The sequence below is a fragment of the Papaver somniferum genome, chromosome 2 (assembly GCF_003573695.1).
Source record: "Papaver somniferum cultivar HN1 chromosome 2, ASM357369v1, whole genome shotgun sequence".
Taxonomy (NCBI): domain Eukaryota; kingdom Viridiplantae; phylum Streptophyta; class Magnoliopsida; order Ranunculales; family Papaveraceae; genus Papaver; species Papaver somniferum.
The window spans coordinates 81400142-81422393 of record NC_039359.1 but is presented as its reverse complement, the minus strand read 5'-3'; the positions used below and the strand labels follow the sequence as shown (position 1 = coordinate 81422393).

At 36.6% G+C, this 22252-nt stretch overlaps 1 protein-coding gene across 1 annotated transcript; it reads left to right on the top strand.

Moving 5' to 3' along the window:
- Window positions 1-3220: 3220 nt before the first annotated feature.
- LOC113353630 (Werner syndrome ATP-dependent helicase homolog) lies at window positions 3221-4438 on the top strand. Its single transcript, XM_026597169.1, has one exon. It carries the CDS (start codon window positions 3313-3315, stop codon window positions 4294-4296), a length of 984 nt encoding a protein of 327 aa, XP_026452954.1. The 5' UTR covers window positions 3221-3312; the 3' UTR covers window positions 4297-4438.
- The last annotated feature ends 17814 nt before the right edge of the window (window positions 4439-22252 follow it).

Below are 22252 nucleotides of genomic sequence, written 5' to 3'. Positions count from 1 at the left end.
GCTGCTAGTCTGTTATTGGTCAGAATTGCTTTTTGAACCAAATTCCAAATAAATAGTCTTATCCGAGGAATAGTATTCCAAAGATTTTTCCATGGGAAATCAATATCCTCCTCATTATTAATATTTCTATTGATAAGATAGTTGTAAGTAACTATCATCGTGAACTTCCCAGAAATATGGTGCCTCCATCTAATCCGATCTCTTTTATCTTTGTTCGGGGTAATTTCTATAAAAATTCCTTAATTTCTGGTGTAAAGTACTCGTCAAGTTTTCCCAATATCCCAGGAACCGTTTATATTTATTAGCTCTTGAACTTTTTGAGGCATAGGATCACCTCTATCGCTTGGTTTATTTATTATCTCCGTATTCGGGATATAACTGCCTTCCTAGATCTTCGTATTAGATCCATCTTTTACTTTCCAGACAAAATTTCCTTTTATAATATTAAGACCTTAGCTAGCTTCATTAGCATGGTTATATTGAAATTGTGAGGATTTTTAATTCCTAATCCTCCTTGCGATTTCGGTTTACACCCTTCCATGCTTTTATATAACCACATTTTCCTTTGGGCTTATCTTTCTTCCACCAAGAATCTCTTTGAATTTTATCAAGCTTATCTAGAGTTTCTTTTGGAAAGGCTAGCATCTACATCTGATACATTGGGTAGGCTTGGAAAATTGATTGGACTAAAGCTGTCCAGCCCGCTTGTTATAACAACTTTACTTTCCAACCTTGAAGAGTATCGTAGTATCTTTAAATGAGTGGTTCGAAATTCTCTTTTGGCCTTGAGGAATCCATTTCCTTGTACAAAATTAAACTTTTAGTCTTAAATTACCCTTTAAACAAAGTAGGGGTGCAAATAATACCCGAAAATACTTGGCATGCCTGTACCCGAAGTAGCCCAAAGCCTGTTATGGCCCGTCGCGGGCCGCCTTTCTTGGCCTGTATTAATTTATTGGACGGGCTTGGGCTTTGCAATTAATTATGATTCCCGGCCTGATACCCGGCCTGGTGCCCGACCTGAAAGCCTTCTTTATACCATCAGTCATTTAGTATCCTCTTAAAAAGACTTAAAATTTACCATTTTATAATTGTCAATTGTGTATCTATAAAAGTAAAATATATAGTTGGTTTTACTTAAGATTAATCTTTTCAAAACATTAATGGTAATATATTTTCTTATTTAAAAAGTTTATTCTACTCTAATTAATTACACCCTCCGTCCTACTTTACTTGCCAAAATTGAGTTTTTTTTAACAAAAGTGTACCAAAAAATTACTATATTTCCCACTAAAATTATCTAATTATCAAGAAAGAAATAAAAACTAGGATACAAAAACGTGTATATTAAACAAATGATTTGAAAGATTGATGGTGTATGTGGAAGTAATTTGAATTTGTTCCAAGTTTTTGCAAAATCCTATTTTGGCAAGTAAACTAGGACGGAGGGAGTATTTATTATTAGCTAAAATAAGAAATTTGTCATTGTAATTTAAATATAACATAATACCATCACTTATGATATGCAATGTTAAAAAGAAAATGATATTGTATTAAAAATAAATAAATTTAATACCATCCATTTGAAAATTTAAAAAGTTTTAACAAAAAAATATTTTCAAAACAATGGCCTGTCCGACCCGATCTGGCCTGTCCGTATAAAAAGCGCGCTTTGGGCGGACTTTGGATAGCAAATGATCTACTTTTACCCGGCATGTCCGGCCTGAATTTTTTTTAGGGTATATTAATTAAATACCCTTGGTTTTGGAACCCTTCAAAAATACCCCTATCACATTATAAATATTAGAATATTCGGCACGTGCAAATGCACGTGTAAGAAGAATTGGCTTCATTCAACTCTGTCTGGGTCCGTTTTCAACGTAGTCAACTTTTTCTTTCCTGTTAATAAACTAAATTACCAATATATCCTCAATTTTATTTTTACACATTTTTTTGAATGAGTGATATAGGGGCAAAATAGTCCAAAATAATGTGCAGCTTCAAGTTACTATTCAAGGGACAGTTCCCTTTATATAATGGAATAGATACCCCTCCTCTTATATATAAAGCTTATCCTTTGAAAAATAAACTATTTTAGTAATCTATTACACATAAAAAAAAATTCTTTTTCAAAAAACAATAATTTACCAAACACATAACTATTTTAGTAATCCTCCAACTCCACCGACGGCAATTCACTGCCACCACCACTCCACAACCATCACCACCACCACCACCACTTCACAACCATCACCAACATTCCACCATCACAACTCCACCACAACTCATCGTCATCACCGCCACCGCAATTGCGACCACCATCTCCTACAAATCCACCACCGTTGGCGCCAAGTTGATAACAATAGGTTCAGATTTTTGTATTAACAATCGAAGTTGATCCGGATTTTCGGATCAACAACCGAAGTTGACACCAAATTTTGGTGTCAACAACCAAAGTTGATATCATATCCGGTGTCAACAACCCAAGTTTTTACAAAAATTGAAAATTCGGAAATTAGTTAGGTCACGATTACGTGTCAACAACCCAAGTTGACACCAAAATCTGGTATCAACAACAAAAGTTGATCCAAATCTGGTATCAACAACAAAAGTTGATCCCAAATCTGGTGGCACCACCACCTCCATCGCCGGCATCACCATCACCACCACTTCCAGCATGTGAGATAATAAATGAAATGACTTTCATCTAAATTTTTATTAATATTGAAAGGATATTTGTATGATTCAAAATTAAATGGATTACATTTTAGAAGATGAGGGGTATGATTATTGATGGATAAGGGTATTTGTGAAATCCATGAAAAGGAAAGTATTTATACAATTTCCACATTCTTTTACGGACTCGCAAATATTAAACCTGGCATGCCCGGCCTGTCTTAGTTTTTGGGCCGGACTGCCTGACCTGCCCGAATTTACGTCCCTAAAACAAAGTAATAACACGTAAAGAATTACCACGCCACTAATCACCTGCCAAGACGATTTTACCCATGAAGTATTCCAGAAAGTTCGATCGGTCTAAGATACCAGAAACTTCTATTGTTAGTCTTAATACTGAACGCTAATATCACTCCTAATTATACTAGGTTTTGTTTTCCTTAATTTGGGAAGTTACAATGCTTGGTCGCCAAGTCTTTTGCGCACATAAATAACCTACTCTTTCTACCGTTTCAACACACCAAACTCTATACAATACACTAGACTTTCTCAATTCTCGCCTCTCTCTTTGGCTCTGATTTATTCAGTTTTATTTACATTAATTCTTCAGAAATTCTGTTTTTTTTAACTTAAACCATGGCAGGAGGATCAGCAGTTCAGAAAGTTCAGAATGGCTCATCAGTTCAGAAAGTTCAGAATGGCTTGTCTGGTCTTTCTATCGCTGATCCCAAGAAGTGGAGTGATCAGATGAGCAGCAACAGTAGTACTAATGGCAGCAACAGCCAGAACGGTGGTGATAATGTACCATTATCATCTATCAAAGTTGTTGATAAGACTAAATCTACACATCATGAATACACCGTGTATTTTCACAAAGATAAAATCCAAACAACTGTTACTCATACAGCTTCTGTGGTGGATCGATGGATTGCCAGCATCTACAGCGATTTCCCCAGTAAATTGAATAATCTTGTTGTGGGTCTTGATATCGAGTGGAGACGGATAAGAGATAATAGCACAAGAAACCCGGTTGCTGTTTTGCAACTGTGTACGTTAAAACGGTGTCTCATATTTCAGATCTTGTGTTGCGATCACATTCCTGATTCGCTTGCTGATTTTCTTGGTAATGAGAAGTTTACCTTTGTTGGAGCTGGAATCGATGGAGATGCGCACAAGCTTTGGACTGATCATGGTTTGAATGTTGCTAGAACCGAAGAACTTGGCAGTTTGGCTGCTTTTAAACTCACCACTACAGTCAAAGAGTATAGAGAAAGTTGGCTATACAAAGATGGGCTGAGGAATTTGTCAAACGCTGTTCTCAGCCAAGAATTACGGAAGAGAAGAGATATCCAGTTGAGCCACTGGGATAATGGTTTCTTAACTGATAATCAGGTTGAATATGCTTGTTTAGATGCTTATGTTTCGTTTAAAATATGTGTCAATTTGATGGGTCGTTCTAATCCAGTACATACTGATGATCGACGCGGCGAAAGGAGGTTTTATAAGGATTTTAACGCTCCCAAAAAGGATGTGGAAGAAGAAACTAAGCAGGTTTCTGACAAGAAGCAGGCTAATGGGTCGTCCAAGACTAATGGAACCAAAAGTAATAAACGTGTTTAGGTATTAGATTAGGGTTTTTGATTTATTCGTCTCAAATCTTTAGATCCTAAAATTTTTCATCTGTTTTAATGAGGCCATTAATAAATATAGATCTGAATTTGCTTAATTTTTTTTTCTCTTATGAAATTTAAAATCAACTGAAATTGGGGCAAAATTACTGTATGTTACCCTGACATCAAAGTCAGTCAGACAACCTAACCTAAGCGCTGCGAAACCGGCCACAGACTGTCAGTGTTTATAATTTTTGCAAGCCACAGACTGTCATTGTTTTGCAAATTAAGCTCAATAATTTTCCTTACAAAATTTTCCATAAAACAGCGACGAAAGCTGATAATAATCAAGATTACGTGCAACGAAAAAATATGGCTCTGAGTCTCAAATTTCTGCGACCCACTTTATGTCAAGTTTCTGCGGCCATCAATCAAGGGAGGAGACACTGCCATGACTCCAGGTTTGTCCTTCTTTATGATTTCAATTGAAACCATTTAGGAACGATAAACCTGGAGTCATGGCAGTGTCTCCTCCTCCTCCTTGATTGATGGCCGCCTTTAAAGTTTTAGGCACGGCCAATTTCAGGTTCAGTATTAAGACTAATAATAGAAGTTTCTGGTACGATGGTGTAGTTCGGCCAATTTCAGCGCATCCTTCAAAGTTTTAGGCACGGCCAATTCTCAAATCATTACACGCACCGTGACACACATCTTGTACTTGTAGAGTACAATGGTGTACTTCGGCCAATTTCAGCGCATCCTTCAAAGTTTTAGGCACGGCCAATTCTCAAATCATTACACGCACCGTGACACACATCTTGTACTTGTAGAGTACAATGGTCCCTTGCTATGTATGCCTTGAATACCTGGCTAAATTGGGGCTTATGGTGATTAATTGGGGCTTATGAATTTTTTCATCCACCCCATAGAGAATGATAAGGAGTATCTAAGTTTGATGAGATACCATTTTACCCTCTATAAAATTTCAATACTACTAATTTATCCTCATTAAATCCTAACAAAAAAAAAGAACTAAATCAAATCAAAATCATTTCCATTTCCATCAAAATTAAGAATTCAAAATCAAATGAAAACATTATCGATAATCACCAAATTCACTAAAATGGGTAATTTTTCGTTTAACTCGAATCATATATTTTTCTATTTAACCCAATCCCCTAGAATAGGTTTCAATAACATGTAATCACTCAAACAATCCAATATTTTTAAATCAAAGTTTTTTGGGTTTATAACAATCGGTCTACGTCAATGCACTTGTAAACCGATTTCATTTAGAAACGGTTGTTGTTTATACCCACAAAGACCGTTTGTCCTGGATGGCATTCTGGTTGGAGGAAATTGAACCAGAATCGGTTTACGTTAATGCCCACATAGCCGATTCTGGTATGGAATTTTTCTGTGTATTTTTTTTTTAGAATCGGATTACATGATCATTTTTATAAACCGATTCCTGTTATTCAATGTCAGGAATCAGTTTTTATATATGTATCGTGTAAACCGATTCTGGTTAACCAAATTTTTTTTAATTAAACTCGATCATAAAATGAGGATGAAATCATACTCGATTGCATTTCGATTACAAATGAAAATGAAAACTATATGATTTTACCCAATTTTAAAATGAGTATAACTTTGTACTCCAATTTAAAACGAGTATAACTTTATAATCGAATTGAAAACGAGTACAACTTCTTAAACGATTTGAAACCGAGTAGGAAGTCATACTCATTCTTAACTCGAGTATAGAATGAATTTTAATTCTATTTGATGTTTAACAACACATAATTCACAGATAAAAAAAATATATTTATCCACAATCGGTTTATGTTCATGCCCATATAAACCAATTCTGGATAATCGGTTGATTTTCATGTCTATATAAACCGATTCTGGGTATAAGCAAGTTCTGTATGTTTTTGAGGTTACAATCAGTTGATATTAATGACAACATATACCGATTCTGAGTTGGTGTTCTTTAAAAAATTTCAAAATTTCAAAATTTTTCATGTTCAAATGATTCATTAACACAGATTAGTTTCACATCTAACAAGATATTTTACCACTAATCACCTGAATTAAGCACTAATTAATCAGGGGTAAATTAGCCATTTGAAAAATAATTGGTTAAGGGGTTTCTATGAATTACTTCTTAGTGACCCTATTTTGTCATGTAGTTATAGGCCCCAATTTAGCCAAGCTTGAATACTGAGTTTAAAAGTTTATTTGGGCTTTGCTTATTTCTTTGGCCCAACTATCCAATAATGTCCCTTGTAACCTGTCATAGGATAATATGAAAACGAGTTTCCTCTTGTAGTGAGAGAATTAGATCTTAAGAGAATGTGAGGCACAAAAGAGGCTAGGGTTCTTGAGTGTAATCTTTGTAATCTTGTTTTGATCATAGTGGCATCATTTCGTCATCTTCGCAAGTAGATGTAGACCATCTTGATCGACCATTATAAATCTTGTGTTGTGTGTGGGTGACTTACATTGATTTTATTTATTTATTTCATATGTTGATTGCTTGTTCTGGATTGCACTACTTGATCTAACAAATTAGTACCCGGGTGGGAGTGGTCTATAATGGCGAAAAAGTAAATTAAACTCTCTTGTATGTATTTGGCAAATATTGATGTGAAAATTGAAGATGACGAACAAGTATTAGGCTTGCTTTGTTCCTTACCACAATCTTATAAAAACTTTGGTGATATTGTAATGTATGGAAAAACTACAATTTCCATGGAAGACACTAAAGCGACATTAAACTCTAAGGAGTTAAAGAAGGTCGATATCGATGGTAGAAAGGTTTCGAGAGATTGATTGTTTGTAAGAGGAAGATCGAAGCAAAAGGGTGGTTTAGATAGTAGTAAATCAAGGTATAAGTCTAAGTAAATTCATATGCTTTCACTGTAAGTTAGAAGGGAAAGGAATAATACTGAAATAAAATACAAACCAAGGCACTGCATCAAATGTTGAATAAGAAAGTTATGATCGTACGATTCTTACGGTTTATCACGAAAGCTTGAATAGTGAGTGGATTCTTGATTCCGGTTGTACTTTCATATGTGTCCTTATAGAGAATGGTTTATTACTTATCAACCTAGAGAAGGTGGTAAAATCCTTATGAGAAACAATGTCACGTGTAAATGGTGAGTCTAGACTCTAGGTACAATTCAACATACTTTTGATGGTATGCCTACCGGGTATGCATACCAAAAAGTCGCTTATGAACTATAGTTACGCCGGTACGCGTATTGGGTACATGTACTACGGATATGGACTTATACCGATTTGCAAAAGAATTTTCATGACCTGGAGCAGTATGCAAACGGGTACGCGAACTAAAATCCATGGATTTTGATTTTCAATGATGGTATGCATACATGGTATGTGTACCATGAAGTCCAAACATTCCGAACTACTATTTTCAATCCTAAACATTTAAGAACCTTAAACACAGATGGTATGCATATTGTCTTATATCCAGATTAAAAGTAGTTATATATCTCTCTAATAATATATGAAACATTCCCGAATAACATCAATGAAACATATCACTGTTCCAGGCTATTTTCAAATAATTAAATCTTGAATCATAATTAGGTTATAAATAACAAATTGTTCTAAACCAAATTCATCAAGTATGAACAGATGTTCTTAAGCTTATATAGTCATATTTCGAGAAGATATTAAACTTAACTCGAAATTTCTATTATGCATGTATTGTCTGAATTTAGTCATGCGATAGTGTCTCAAAGATAGAAAGGTGAAAACTTGAGATATATGTGTTTCAGTCTTCACTTACCTTTTGATGTTGAAGTTATCCAAAGATCCTGTTGATCTTCGCCTTCAAACTGTAGAACGCAGTGATATCCGATTCTCAATTACGCACTTATATCCTAATCCGATCCCTGACTAAATGTAGACTTGGAATCAAGATATAGTTTTGACAACTAAATTTGACAACAAGCTTGAGATAAAAACAATTGTGAGTTCCACCAAGCAATGCTCTAACAATCTCCCACTTTGTCAATTTTAATGACAAAACTATCAATACATATGGATTAAAAAATAAAGCTTCAAAACTCCAGAATCCATCATGCTTGATTCTTTGTCTCTTCAACTCCTTGAATTCTTCGTCACATAAATTTGCAATGATTTTGAACATGTTCATGTCAGCATTGTTGTTTTCGAAGATCCATAGCGGTAAAAACTTTGAAAACAGATATTCTCAATCGTCGGTATATGGAAACATAGTATTATTATCTTCTCCAAATTTCAATTGTATCACAACTTCAAAGTAAAACTACGGTGATATGTTTCTCCCCTTTAATATATAGGTACATCTTTTGCATAATAGGTGAAACCTATAGATATTTATTCACTCCCCCTTACATGATGATCCGTAAACCATATATATGTAGTGTGAAACTACTAATTAATTTTCCCTCTTTTTGTCAATAAAAATTGGCAAAGGTACGAAAATTATGGGATCATAATGAATTCAATCAAAAGACATTTCAATACTTAAACGGATTATATATCAACTTTAATTTAGATGATATCACAGAGTAAAAAAATGGATTATATATCAACAATAATTGGAGCATAGATTTCACGAGAACATGTTGTTCTTGGAGTATCCATAATTCGTAGGAATAAAATGGATTTGTGAAACACAAATATATCGCTCAACAAGCAAGACTTCTTGTGAAAGAGATGTAAGTCTTAAAGAAGAATATATCTACCATGCAGAGCTTCAGAACTGCAAAAGTTCACGTACTAGAAAAGATACATAAAACCTAAGAAGAATGAAATGTCACTTTATCCTTACTTAAGTTTCTACATAGATCAAAATTTTCAAAATTTTTTACTTGAGACATATATTAAGATGAACAAATAAATGATGGACATCCAAGTAATAATATTCAAATTTGATCCAGAGCCCTGATGTGCACAATTCTTATCTCTTTTAAAGGCACATGAGACAAGATGCATATTTCAACAAAATTAAATTGTCTTGAGGTGAGTATTAGAGTGCTCACCACTAGGTTCCTACACAGAATTTGTAATATACTTCTTTATGGAACGTTTAACCCGGACTCTTCTCTTCGTTTGAGATCTTACCTTAACCTTTGAATCAATCAATCTTTCATGAGAAGAAGAGTTAACTTTGTGTACCTCAAGATTTGACTTTTGAACAAGTTTAAGCATATTTTCCAAACGACTAGCCCTCCGTTGCAGTTTGTTGACATACCTTAGTTTGTGTTTGTACTTGAAACATTGTGTGAGTCCATGACCCTCAATGGTACAAATAAGGACATGTCGGTTTGGAGATTGATTCAGGAACAACATTAGCATCTAAACAAAGAGTACCTGAAACATTAGCAAAGTTTTCATTAGTATAAGAAAATTCCATCACATCCTCCAATGATTTTGATGAAGAATCATCAACCAAATTATCAAGATTGATATGAGTATTGCTACATTGCTCAAAATTGATAATTTCACCAAAGAGTGCTACACTTGACCCTTCATCCTCTTAAGAATCATAATGCTCAGATGTTTCATCAAGTGTTGCAGCCAAACTCTTGTTTCCATTGTATTTCTTTCGATTTGGGCACTCATTGGAAAAGTGACCGAACCCTTTACACTTAAGCACGGTGGCATATCCTCATTGTAAGTATCATTAGAGTATCTTTTTATGACAGAAATGTGATTATGTGGCTTAGCTGGCGTATGAGGCTTTTCTCTAGTGACCCGTTTATTTCTCTTCCTAAGAAGTTCTCTAAACTGTCTTGTGATCAATGAAACTGAGTTATCAAGATACTCATCCTAAAAATCAGGATCAAGAAGATTGTTCACAGACACTTTCACTTTAAGAGTTACAGTGTATTTCAGTGCCTTGAACGCAATATCCTTTCCGGCTTTGGATTGCAGTTCATGATAAAAGATCTTTAACTTTCCAACTAAGGTATTTTTGGAAAGTGGTGTAAGGTTATTTCCTTCCATGATGGCAGGTTTCTTAGATTCTAATATGTCCGGTAAAGATCGGGGAATTTTTATCATAATGTCCTTTTAGGGACTAGTCTTTCCTAACACATAACATGCATTAAAAATTTCAGACACCTTTTGGTTAAACTCATCAAAACAATTTTCATCATACATACGAATACTTTCCCAGTCAGAATTAGGTTTTGAATCCTAGCTTCTTTCTCTGAGGTATCTCCTTCGAATACGGGATCTAAGATATCCCAATCATATTTTGACTTAGTGCATGATGTCACATGATGCTGAAGATCTTGTCTTATGGCATGGATAATAGAATTTAACCTGTCAGAATTATGCTTTGCAGCATTTATCTCGGTTTCACTATATTCTGTTAAATCATTCACAACAGTGTTTCCGTCTCTAACAACTATCGGAGGATCGTATTACATTACTATTAGAGCGTTGCTCGGTCGAACTCACAAGTGTTGTTATCTCAAGCTTATTGTCAAATTTAGTTGTCAAAACTATATCTTGATTTCTGGTCTATAATTAGTTAAGTATGGACTATGATAGAAATGTAGTTGAGAAACAATGGATCACGACAGTCATCATTGCGTTCTACCGTTTGAAGGCGGGGATCAACCAAATATTTTGGAGAACTTCATCATAAAAAGGTAACTGAAGAATGAACCACCTATTTCTCAAGTTATATTCACTTTTCTATCATTGAGACGATGTCGCATAACTAATTAGACTATTAAGCATAGACAAGAATTTCGAGTCTTTTGGAGTAACAATTGGGTTAAAGCAAGAGATAGAGAAGGAGAAGAACTTCTTATTGATAAAAAGGCATCATGGATTACATACATACAATTTTCTTTATATATGGGAAAGGGAAAACCTAGTCATCTAATGGACCGCACATCCATGGGCCATAGGCCCTATAACACTCCCCCTTGTGTGGTTCAATAACAAAGCTTTATACATAGTGCTTCACATATTGTGCTTTGAATATAGTTCTTGAAATTTCGTTCTCTCCTTGATGACTTGTGCCGAAATCAATTTCCTAATTAAAACTTTGACAAGGAAAAATCCAATGGGACAAAACCTTAGTACAGCTCTTCACATGTAGTACTTCACATGTTATCTCATATTTTACATGTAGTACTTGACATGTTGTACGATCTCCAAGGACCGACTATTCTAAGTTAATTGCCTCGTTAAAACTTCGCCAGGGAAACCCAGAGGGACAAATCCTGAACTAAAGAAAATGAGTACAATATTAAGAAAAATTAGAGCATAGTTGGAATTGAATATGTTTCCTCATTAAAACCTTGACAAGGAAAAACCAAGTGGGACAAAACCTTGATGAAAGGAAAAGAGTACAACGTGACAGATGCAAGTAAAGGTGAAACGTTGCAGATGATCACTTTGCTTCGTTGACGTTGACTAGTTGCTCCACAACTCGAAAGGAAGAAAATACGCGTGGGAAAGACAATAGCCTTAGATGGGAAATTAAATTCCCGGTGTTTGTTGTTGTCTCATTAAAAACCTTGCCGAGTATTAAAACCCTGTGGGAAAAAGAAACCTCGGTGAAGGAAAATAGTTCAACACACCATTAGATGCTCCCTCTGATGTCATATAATTTTCATTAGACTAATGCAGTCAAAAGGAGTTTATCACACTTTACTTTGGTGACTTGAATGTTTATAAGACCCTGTTGTTGATTCTGGAAGTTACTTTGCTTAACATACTAGCACTTTTCATTTCTTTCATTCAGATATTTTCGGTAATATCAACGCGATATTTATGTCTTCAACGTTAAACATACTTGATGTTTTTAGTCTTGTCTCGCTAAAAATCTTGTCGAGTAACAAAACCCTTTAGGAAAAACTATTCTCGATCGAAGGGAAAAATAGTACAACACATCTTCAATTTTGTAGTAAAATATGTCGACGTCATATCCTTGGATCCTCCCCCTGATGTCGGCATCTCCCCCTGATTACTTTCAGAGTTGTTTCAGATAGTTCTTTTAGTCATGTACTTTTCGTAACTGAATACCAGTAATAACTTAGAAAATAGTCTACCATATCTCCCCCTGATTATTTTCGTTGGAGAAGAGATTATTGTTCCTTCATAATCAACAACCTTTGGATTGCAGTTCCTTTAGCATTCCTTTTATGTCTTTGCAGGGATAAAACGAACTCATGTCAGTGGTTACTTTTAAGTACATGATTACATTCACTGTACCATTTTGATGACGTTGCGTTGGCGCTGAGCTATATCTAGCTAACAAGTTCCCTGAGGATGTAAAATTTAATCGAGTATATTATTATACTAAGTACAACAATGTGTATATTGTACTTAGATATGGGAATTTCATCCCCGACACATCTTCGTCATCTTCCTTTAGACGAAATGGTCACTTACTTACATTTCAACCTCGAATAATCATAGGAGTGATATCAGGATGCATGTCTTTATTAACAACTTTAGACATATGCAAACTGGTGGAATAATATACCACAAGCTCAGTATTCGGTCGAGCTTTCCCTAGATTTTTCATCTCAAATTCGGATTTCAAATAGCTTTTAAGGTATCTTATTACATCAAGTGTACCCATCATGTCTGTACCATCAACATAGATAGCTACAATTCCAAATCAGGAACTTTCTTGTGAATATGCAGGGAAAATAATTTACTTGTCTATCCCCTCCAAATCAAATATCCACTTAGAAGGGTATACCACATCCGTCTGATTGCTTCTATCTATAAGTGAGCATTCTATCTAACTGTAAATGCACTATGTGGTTTAGAGTCACTTGATTTGGGTAACAAAATGCTATCTAGTAGTTTTGTAAATATCTTCTATCTCTTGATTCTTTTAGAGATACGTAACAACCACATACATATGCTACATTTCAAGTCCTTTTGGAATTACCAAGCTAACTAAGTAGTGAAACACTATAAAGTTCATTACAAGAGAACAATTCTAGGGCTTTGTGAGAAACCTCGCGCCACAAGGTGAGTCTTTATATTTTAAGACCGATTTCTTCTCATTATCCTTTGTGAAAAATTAATCATGTATGTCCAATAGGATTTACACTTGGTTGGTTAGCACTACCACACCAAATACCTGTATATTTGTCAAAGAACCAAGTTCTACCTGGATTGTATAGGACAAATATGCTCTTTGTTGACATTAAGCAACAAGGAGATTGGTTCGATCTTATCTTGCTCTATTTCCTTAAGCAAGTGTATACGAAATTAATCAATAATATGCTCGCGTGATATTTCTATTGACTCCTGTACATTCTCATAATCCATTTTAGATGTCATTGTTCTTTGAAATCATTAAACTTCGGAGCGTCCTCCAGTATTGATTCATGGACATAGTCAGAGACAATCAACTGAGATGGTTTCATTAATGATACAAATAAGTTGTTCCTTACTCACCCACTTCCTTTCTAGGTGAAGATTGATCGAACCAAGTGGTCTTTCCAACTTCCTTTAGGGAGCCACGGCCTCAACCACACTTCCACTAAGTGTAGTTGAAACACCTTAGTCAATGGTGTTTATCCCTTATTGAGGATTCGTAACCTTGCAGGTAGGTTTGCGCCTGGTATGTGTGATCTCATCACTTTAGAGACATCAGTGTATATACTGAAAATCGATTATTCTTTGTCACTTCACATTTACATTTGTGGAGTACAAGAATCAATATGAGAAACTGCGGGAACACACTACTACTTTCCTTAGAAAATACTTTTTCTTATCTCCCCTAACTCGGAAAGACTGTCTCATTAAAGTAATAACCCGCAAATCTAGTGGTAAGAGATCTCCTACCAAAGGTTTAAAACGCGGATAATTATTGGGAGTAAATATCCAACAAACTACTTAATAGATTTCGTGGCCTATCTGTTTGAGGGTAAAAACTGGTTCCGCTGTTTTTAGTAAATTTCGGTGTGTTGATGAGAAACGAATTCAAATCCTAAACAATGCACTGCATGGGAGTACTTTTAGATTCGAGAGATCAATCTGTACGACTCTGGCCTAAACCAAGAAATGGTCGTTCCAGATTCAATTCGGTCACAAAGTGAAGGAGAAGGGGTTGATCTTAGGGAGGAAAGCGAAGAAGGTGTTTGAGATCAGAATGTTGAATTATTAAGGTGTGGTTGTTTACGAATTGTATCAGAATGTTGAACTGGCTTGTAGAACGTAAGTTATCAGTTCTTGGTGTTTTCTGGATACTTGTGTTCTTGTTGTCGAAATAGGTTAAAAACCTATTTATACAAGTCATTTGAGCGTACCCCTGGTATCGTAGGAAGCGGAGAAGATTAAGTAGTGGAGTAGTGGGGTTGTGTAAGAGGTGGTGATCATCACGTGGTCACACCTTCACACACTACTCTCATCGTTGTTAACCGTTCATCATTTCCTGACACGTTCTCGTATTGGGCGCGTTGCACGCCGCACGCTGTAAACCGCCAGACCAATACCCCAATAAGTATCCCCCAGTTTGCAACATGTATGATGTCTCGAGTAAGTGGGTCAAGTCGTTGGATTTGCCGCAAAGAATAGCATACAGTGGTATTAGGTGAAACAACTAAGTTGTTTATGGAGTCGATATTCATAACATATTGCATGTGTTAGATGCATGTAATGCACCGCTTTTAAGCAAGCAGCTCAAGACAATCGATATGCATGAAGCATCGTTGTTTTAAAGCTTGATTGAATAAGTTACGGATTGAGCGTCTTAAAATAGCATCATGTCTGACCACCTTCGGGTGATTGTTTGAAGGCCGCATGGGAGAGCCATCATTTGGTCGATCGCTCCCCGTGGAAGAAAGGTGGCTGGTGATTGTCATGCTGCTTTGCGAGTTTGCTGGAAATAAATCTACATCATCCAACTATGCATGCAAATTTGGATGGATGAGATGATTTACGACAGTTGCACATTGTCGCTGATGCAATTTAGGGTTTGAAAACCGTGTGAGCCACCACCCTTTGGGCGTGCGTTTCGAGGCATCGATCCCTGGTTTGCATAGGCCGGACGGTCCATGTAAAGGTGGGTCGATGGTGATCACGTTAACACCTTTGGGACCACTTGAATCTAGACCTACACCGTCCGTTTAGGCTGGTGAAGATGGATGGTTGTGATCAATTTATGACAGAAGTGTGTTTCCGTAAAACTGTTAGACGCATTTATGTGTCTATTTTGATCTCGATTTTCTATTTTGTTAGTACCCATTTTTGTACTTATTTTGGTATTTTATGTTTTTGTAGGTGTTTTTGGAGAAATAAGCTTTTGCGGGAAAATTGGCTCGAAAAGTGGTATTTGCGCTCGTGGGAGAAAATTACTATTCGGACTCTCAGTTTGGATAAGGGGCACTTCAATTAATAAGGGGTACTCCACTAATAAGGGGCACCCTAATTGCTATTTACACTTCACAGCTATTCGCACCCATGTACTAGTTAGGGGCACTCCATCCCTTGCTTTTGAAGAGACAGAATTGGCGGGAAAATTTGCACTCCGTCTGCATGATTCCGTAGAACGAAGTTGGACGAGATTTTGATGGATTTTGACACGGACTTGGAGCATTTTGGGCATGTTAGGTGGATTCAAGGTTGGTAAGATATAAGTTCATGTAAAAAGGGGAAGGTTTTGTCTAATCTTAACAAAACAGAGTAAGAAAGTTTATCGGAAATGGCGATATTTTCTGGGAAGAATTGCAACGAGATTTCATCGGAGTTTTTGATACATATTGATTCGAAGTACCCTGTTAGGATTAAACAGGGCAGGTAATCGTATCGGATTCGATAAAGAAGGGATGAGACGCCACTCGGAAGGAAACATGGCAGAATATTCTCAGGTTATCATTCTCTGTTATTTTTGGAAGATTTCGTAGATGAAAAGGAAGATATTTTCTATATCCAGGTGGTATTCTATCTTGGGAAGGAGGTTGGATAAAACAGAGAAGCCGCATAGAGAAGAAACAGAAGAGGATATAAATCCCGTGACTTTAGTTTGAAGAAAATTTGGATTTTCTCGAGATTTGATTGGTCTTGTCGTGTATATAAGGGATGTTGGGAAGTCAAGGAAGGGAATCGAGTAGTTGGGGGTTAGTACGAAAACTTAGGACAAGTTTAGAGGAGACTAGAGGGCTCCAGAGATCGAGTTGCAGGAAAAATACAATATTCTGTTGTTGCTGCTGAAGAGGAAGAACACGAAGAACATTGACGCACAAGCAATTGTCGCAGCAAACTATCATTGTTTCACAACAGTACCTATGTGTCGTTCATCACATATGTTGCATTAGGTCTTTAGCTATTATTTCTCCCTGTAACAGTGATTCTGCAACACCAGCAAACTGTTGTGAATCGTCTGTATTATCACTTTTCATCTTTTTAATCATCTTTTGAGCCATAAACAATTACTTTGAGATCATGATTAATATGAGGAGATAAACCCCATTGCTGAGGCGATAGAGGAAGCTATTTTTCCAACAAAAAGCGGTAGTACAATCTATTTTATTTAATTTATTGCAATTATTATTATGATTATTTGCCTTGAACTATTATTGAATATGATTTTTATTTGAGTGATTGTGATCTATTTTGATGGAGTATGCTTAGATTATATACTCTTGATGCTTCATACTTGGTATTTACAATTATTACTTTTGAAAATCTATTAGTTGCAATATTTTAGAATCACATTAAACGAGAAAATTGCATGAATATAAATATTTGGACACATCACTTTGAACTTGGAAAATAGTGGAATCTTGGCCTCAGTGTTCTTTTAATATTGATACCAATTTTTTCGGTGTTTGTTATAATTATTAGAGAGTTTTCTATTTAGTTTTGAATTTAAGTCTAAAGTTATCCTTCACAAGTTCGAGAATCGAATCACTTTTTACCACTACCTACAAATCACATCAATTTTTGTCCCCGCCGACGCGGACTTGTTTTTAGGGTTTTAGATTTATTATTATTTCTTTTATTTTATTTTTGTTATTATTTTTGTTCTTTTTTATGTTTTTGGGTATTTATCTTATGTCTACAGGTTCTGGATCATAAAGAAAATTGAACCAAAGAGTTTGGTGATTTCATAAAGACTTGGAGATAAAGATTAAAGCAAAAAGAACAGAAAAGAAGACAATTTTATTTTAGACAATTTTAGTTTAGGGTTTGTTTATTTATTTTATTTTTTTAAAAAAAAAAAAAAAGAAAAGTATTAGGGTTTATTATTTTTGTAATTTTTCTTTTCTTTTTGGACTTTTGGACTTTGGGACATTATTTTTTTTATTACCCTACGGAAGGGTACTTTAAATATAAATTGTTTGCAGAGAAGGAGGACAATTACGATATTGTCTCTGCACCTTGGGTTCGTACACTTGGCATCGGATTCAGTGGCCCGAGTCGACTACAACCGATTCATTCCCCGTCTGGAACGGGAGGTAAGATTCTAAAAACTCGTGAATCCCCTGTCAGCGAGTTACTGGACTCCTTCGTATGCATATATGTTAAGGACTGAATATGGACATTTATTTTTCTAGTAAAGGGAAAGGCCTGGCCATACAAGATAAGGGTTCGGATTTCATCACCGTTCTCTTCTTGCCCGCTTTAGGAACACGTAACCTACGCGAACCTAAGCCTAAAATTTTGACTAGAACGAGACCGATAGGGTAACGAGCTTAACAGGAAAGTCATTCGAAAAATATTGGTTACTCTTTTAAGCATACTTTGAAGTTCTTGACGGTTTCTGTAAGTTGAATGCGTGACTGCGCCGCCTTGTAATACCGGTGAGGCCTTGGGTATCAAAGCTCCACCGAGCTTCCCTCGCCTCTATTCAACTTACTTTAACTCGGATTGATTCCAGAGGGGTTTGCTTAAATTGTAACGAATTCCCGTTCGAAGGATTAGAAGCTGGTCTAGAAACAATCTAAGTGGAGCCATCATGCTTTTTGTTTGCTAGAAATCAATAGGTTTGATTTGGTTGAGTCGGCCTTGATCTGTGTTTGCTTACCCTTCCAATTTAGAAAATTCTATTGTATGCCTGAACGTAAAAGAGACGCACTAGGTAGATTTGTTAAAGAGAAACCTAGTAGTTCGAAGCGTCTCGATTACCTTAATCTAGAGAGTCCGACTTTTGAAGAGTCTGTTTTTGAACGTCCTTTGACTGAGGAGAGAATCCTGTTGCTCCGATAGCGCCAGAAATGGCAACTTTGAAAGCTTTGTTGAATCCAACTAGGACTACTCGTCCCTCATGTATCAGGTTAGCTGAGACGGAAGCAACTTATGAACTTAAACCTGGGACCTTACAGCTGCTCCCAATCTTTTTAGGGAAAGAAAATGAAAACCCCTATTTCCATGTTAGGGACTTTGAGGAAATTTGTAGTACCCTCAGGATTAGAAACCTAGATGATGATGCTTTGAAACTTAGGTTATTCCCCTTTTCCCTGAAAGATAAAGCTAAATCGTGGCTATATAGTTTGGCTTCCGGGTCAATCGAAACGTATGAACAACTTACATCTGCCTTTTTGAACAAGTTTTTCCCTAGGCAAAAACATCGTCTATTAGGACGCAAATCTGCACGTTTTCTCAACAGAGGGAGAAACTTTGTATAGGTATTTGGAAAGGTTCAATGATTTATTAGCCCAATGTCCTCATCATGGTTTAGAGAAGGTTAGGTTAGTTCAGATCCTTTATGAGGGTTTAGATTATCCCACCACAACCACAGTAGAATCTATGTGTACTGGTGGATTTGAGAACCAAACAGTTGATGACGCGATGACATATTTGCATGAAGTCGCCGAAAAGACCCAACAATGGGAAAGTAGTAGGGGACCCCAGAAAACAATTCTTCTCGGCAGAGGAAACGTTAATAGGGTAGAAGGAGGCTATGAATCAGATGCCAAAATTGCTGCTATAGCGAAAAGGTTAGAAGCTTTAGAAGTGGGTAACACTAGTGGTAGATTGGAGCCTTTTTGGGAAGGCCAGAATAATGAAGAGCAAGCCAATGCTCTATATAATAACACTAGGTTTGATAATCGTCAGAAGTTTGACCCATATTCAGAAACCTATAATCCTGGTTGGAGAACCATCCGAACTTTTCATGGTCTAAGGGCCAGAGTCAGGGTCAGTCTAATAATTCTAATGCTCCCCCAGGTTTTGGCTACACTAGGAATACATCAGGCCCAGAAAATAAAACGACTAGCTTAGAGGAATCTATTAAGATGTTAGCAAAAACTCAGGAAATGTTAGCACAGAGCCATGTTAGTTTTCAACAGGAAACCAAGCAGAATTTTCAAACTAATGCTCAGAGCCTTGCTAAGTTAGAACTTCAAGTCGGCCAAATAGCTAAGACCTTAAGTGAGAGAGATAATGGTAGGTTCCCTAGTCAGACTAATCCCAATCCTAGAGGAGTTCATGAAGTAGGTACAAAACCATCGAATCAATTGAATGCTATTAGAACCCTTAGGAGTGGTAGAATAGTAGACAATCAGGTAACCATGCCCGATAGTGAACATACTGTAGTTCACCCCTCAGGACCACTAGCTAAGGAAACTGATAAAATTTCTGATGATGCCAACTCAGTTCCTGAGAGGTCTGATTCTGTGCCTAGAGCCCCATTTCCTCAGCTATTAGTACCAACAAAGAAGGAATCGAACTTTAATGACATATTGGAGGTTTTTAAGCAAGTTACCATAAACCTTCCTTTATTAGATGCAATTAGGCAAATTCCTGCTTATGCCAAGTTCCTTAAGGATATGTGTACGCGAAAGCGAAAACTTAGCGTCCATAAGAAAGCCTTTTTAGCTAGTCACGTAAGTTCAATTATTCAAAACACTACAACTCCAAAGTACAAAGACCCAGGTTCCCCTACCATTGCTTGTACAATAGGTAAACCGGGTAGAAAAAGCTTTACTTGACTTAGGAGCCAGTGTGAACCTACTTCCGTACCATGTGTACTTACAGCTAGGACTTGGTGAAATGAAACCTACTCAGATAACACTGCAGTTAGCTGATAGGTCTGTTAAAATTCCTCGAGGTGTTATTGAGGATGTCCTTATTGAGGTCGACAAGTTTATCTATCCAGTGGATTTCGTGGTCCTAGATACTCAACCTGTCCCTGACCCAGAGAACCAGATACCTGTGATTTTAGGTCGCCCTTTTTAGCTACGTCGAATGCGATCATTAACTGTCGAAATGGTGTGATGAATTTATCTTTTGGTAATATGACTATAGAGATGAACATTTTTAATGTCAGTAAGCTACCTTATGAGCTAGATGACACATGTGTTGAAGAGGTGAACATGATAGAAGCCTTAGTTCAGAAGTCATTACCAAACATTTTATTTGAAGACCCATTAGAAAGTTGTCTATCCCATTTTGGTTTAGATTTTGATGACGATAGCACTATTGAACAAGTGAATGCTCTATTAGATTCTACCCCTGTGTTAGACACTGATAGATGGAAAGCTAGGTTCGAACCGTTACCAGTTTCTGAGACTACCCTAATTCCTTCTTTAGAAGAGCCCCCAAAGTTGGACCTTAAACCACTACCCGATACTCTAAAGTATGTGTTTTTAGGCCCATCTGAGACTTTACCTGTGATTGTAGCTTCCGATTTGGATAGTGATCAGGAAAGTAGGCTAGTAAAAGTACTTCAAGACAATAAGGAAGCTTTAGGGTGGACTATAGCAGACATTAAGGGTATAAGTCCTACTGTGTGTATGCATCAGATTCATTTAGAGGAAGACTCCAAACCTTCTAGGGAGATGCAACGTCGACTGAACCCTAACATGAAAGAGGTAGTTCGAAAAGAGGTGCTTAAGTTGTTAGATGCGGGTATTATTTACCCAATTTCAGACAGTAAGTGGGTCAGCCCTGTTCAGGTTGTCCCCAAGAAATCAGGTATCACTGTAGTCCAGAATGATAATAATGAATTAATCCCAACCCGAGTGACCACGGGATGGCGTGTGTGTATTGACTATAGGAAATTGAACAAGGTCACAAGGAAGGATCACTTTCCCTTCCTTTTATCGACCAAATGCTAGAGCGATTAGCTGGACATAGTCACTATTGCTTCTTAGATGGCTACTCCGGTTATAATCAGATCGTTATTGCCCCAGAAGACCAAGAGAAAACCACTTTTACCTGTCCCTTTGGTACCTTTGCGTATAGACGCATGCCTTTCGGGTTATGTAATGCCCCTGCGACTTTTCAGCGTTGTATGATGAGCATATTTTCTGATATGGTAGAACGGTTTTTAGAGGTCTTTATGGATGTTTTCAGTTTGGTTCATCTTTTGATGAGTGCTTGCATCATTTGACATTAGTGTTGACTAGGTGTAAGGAAAAGAATTTAGTGCTTAATTGGGAAAAATGCCATTTCATGGTTGAATCAGGAATTGTCTTAGGGCACATCGTTTCTTCAAAGGGTATAGAGGTAGACAAAGCCAAAATTGACCTTATTAAGACTCTACAGGTCCCAAAAACCGTAAAGATATTAGGTCATTCTTAGGGCATGCAGGTTTTTACCGTCGATTCATTAAGGATTTTAGCTTGATTTCTAGACCTCTTTGCAATTTGCTTGCAAAAGATGTTAAGTTTGTCTTTGATGATGCTTGCTTAAAGGCTTTTGATAAGCTTAAAACTTTACTCACTACTGCCCCGATAGTCCAGGCACCTAACTGGAACCTACCCTTTGAAATTATGTGTGATGCTTCAGATTATGCTATAGGCGTTGTGCTAGGTCAGCGAGAAAACAAATTACTCCATGTGATTTACTATGCTAGCAAAACTCTGAATGATGCCCAAATGAACTATACAACTACCGAGAAGGAATTTCTAGCCATCGTGTTTGCCTTGGATAAGTTTAGATCGTATTTATTAGGTTCTAAGATCGTAATCTATACTGATCATGCTGCTTTGAAATACCTTTTGTCTAAG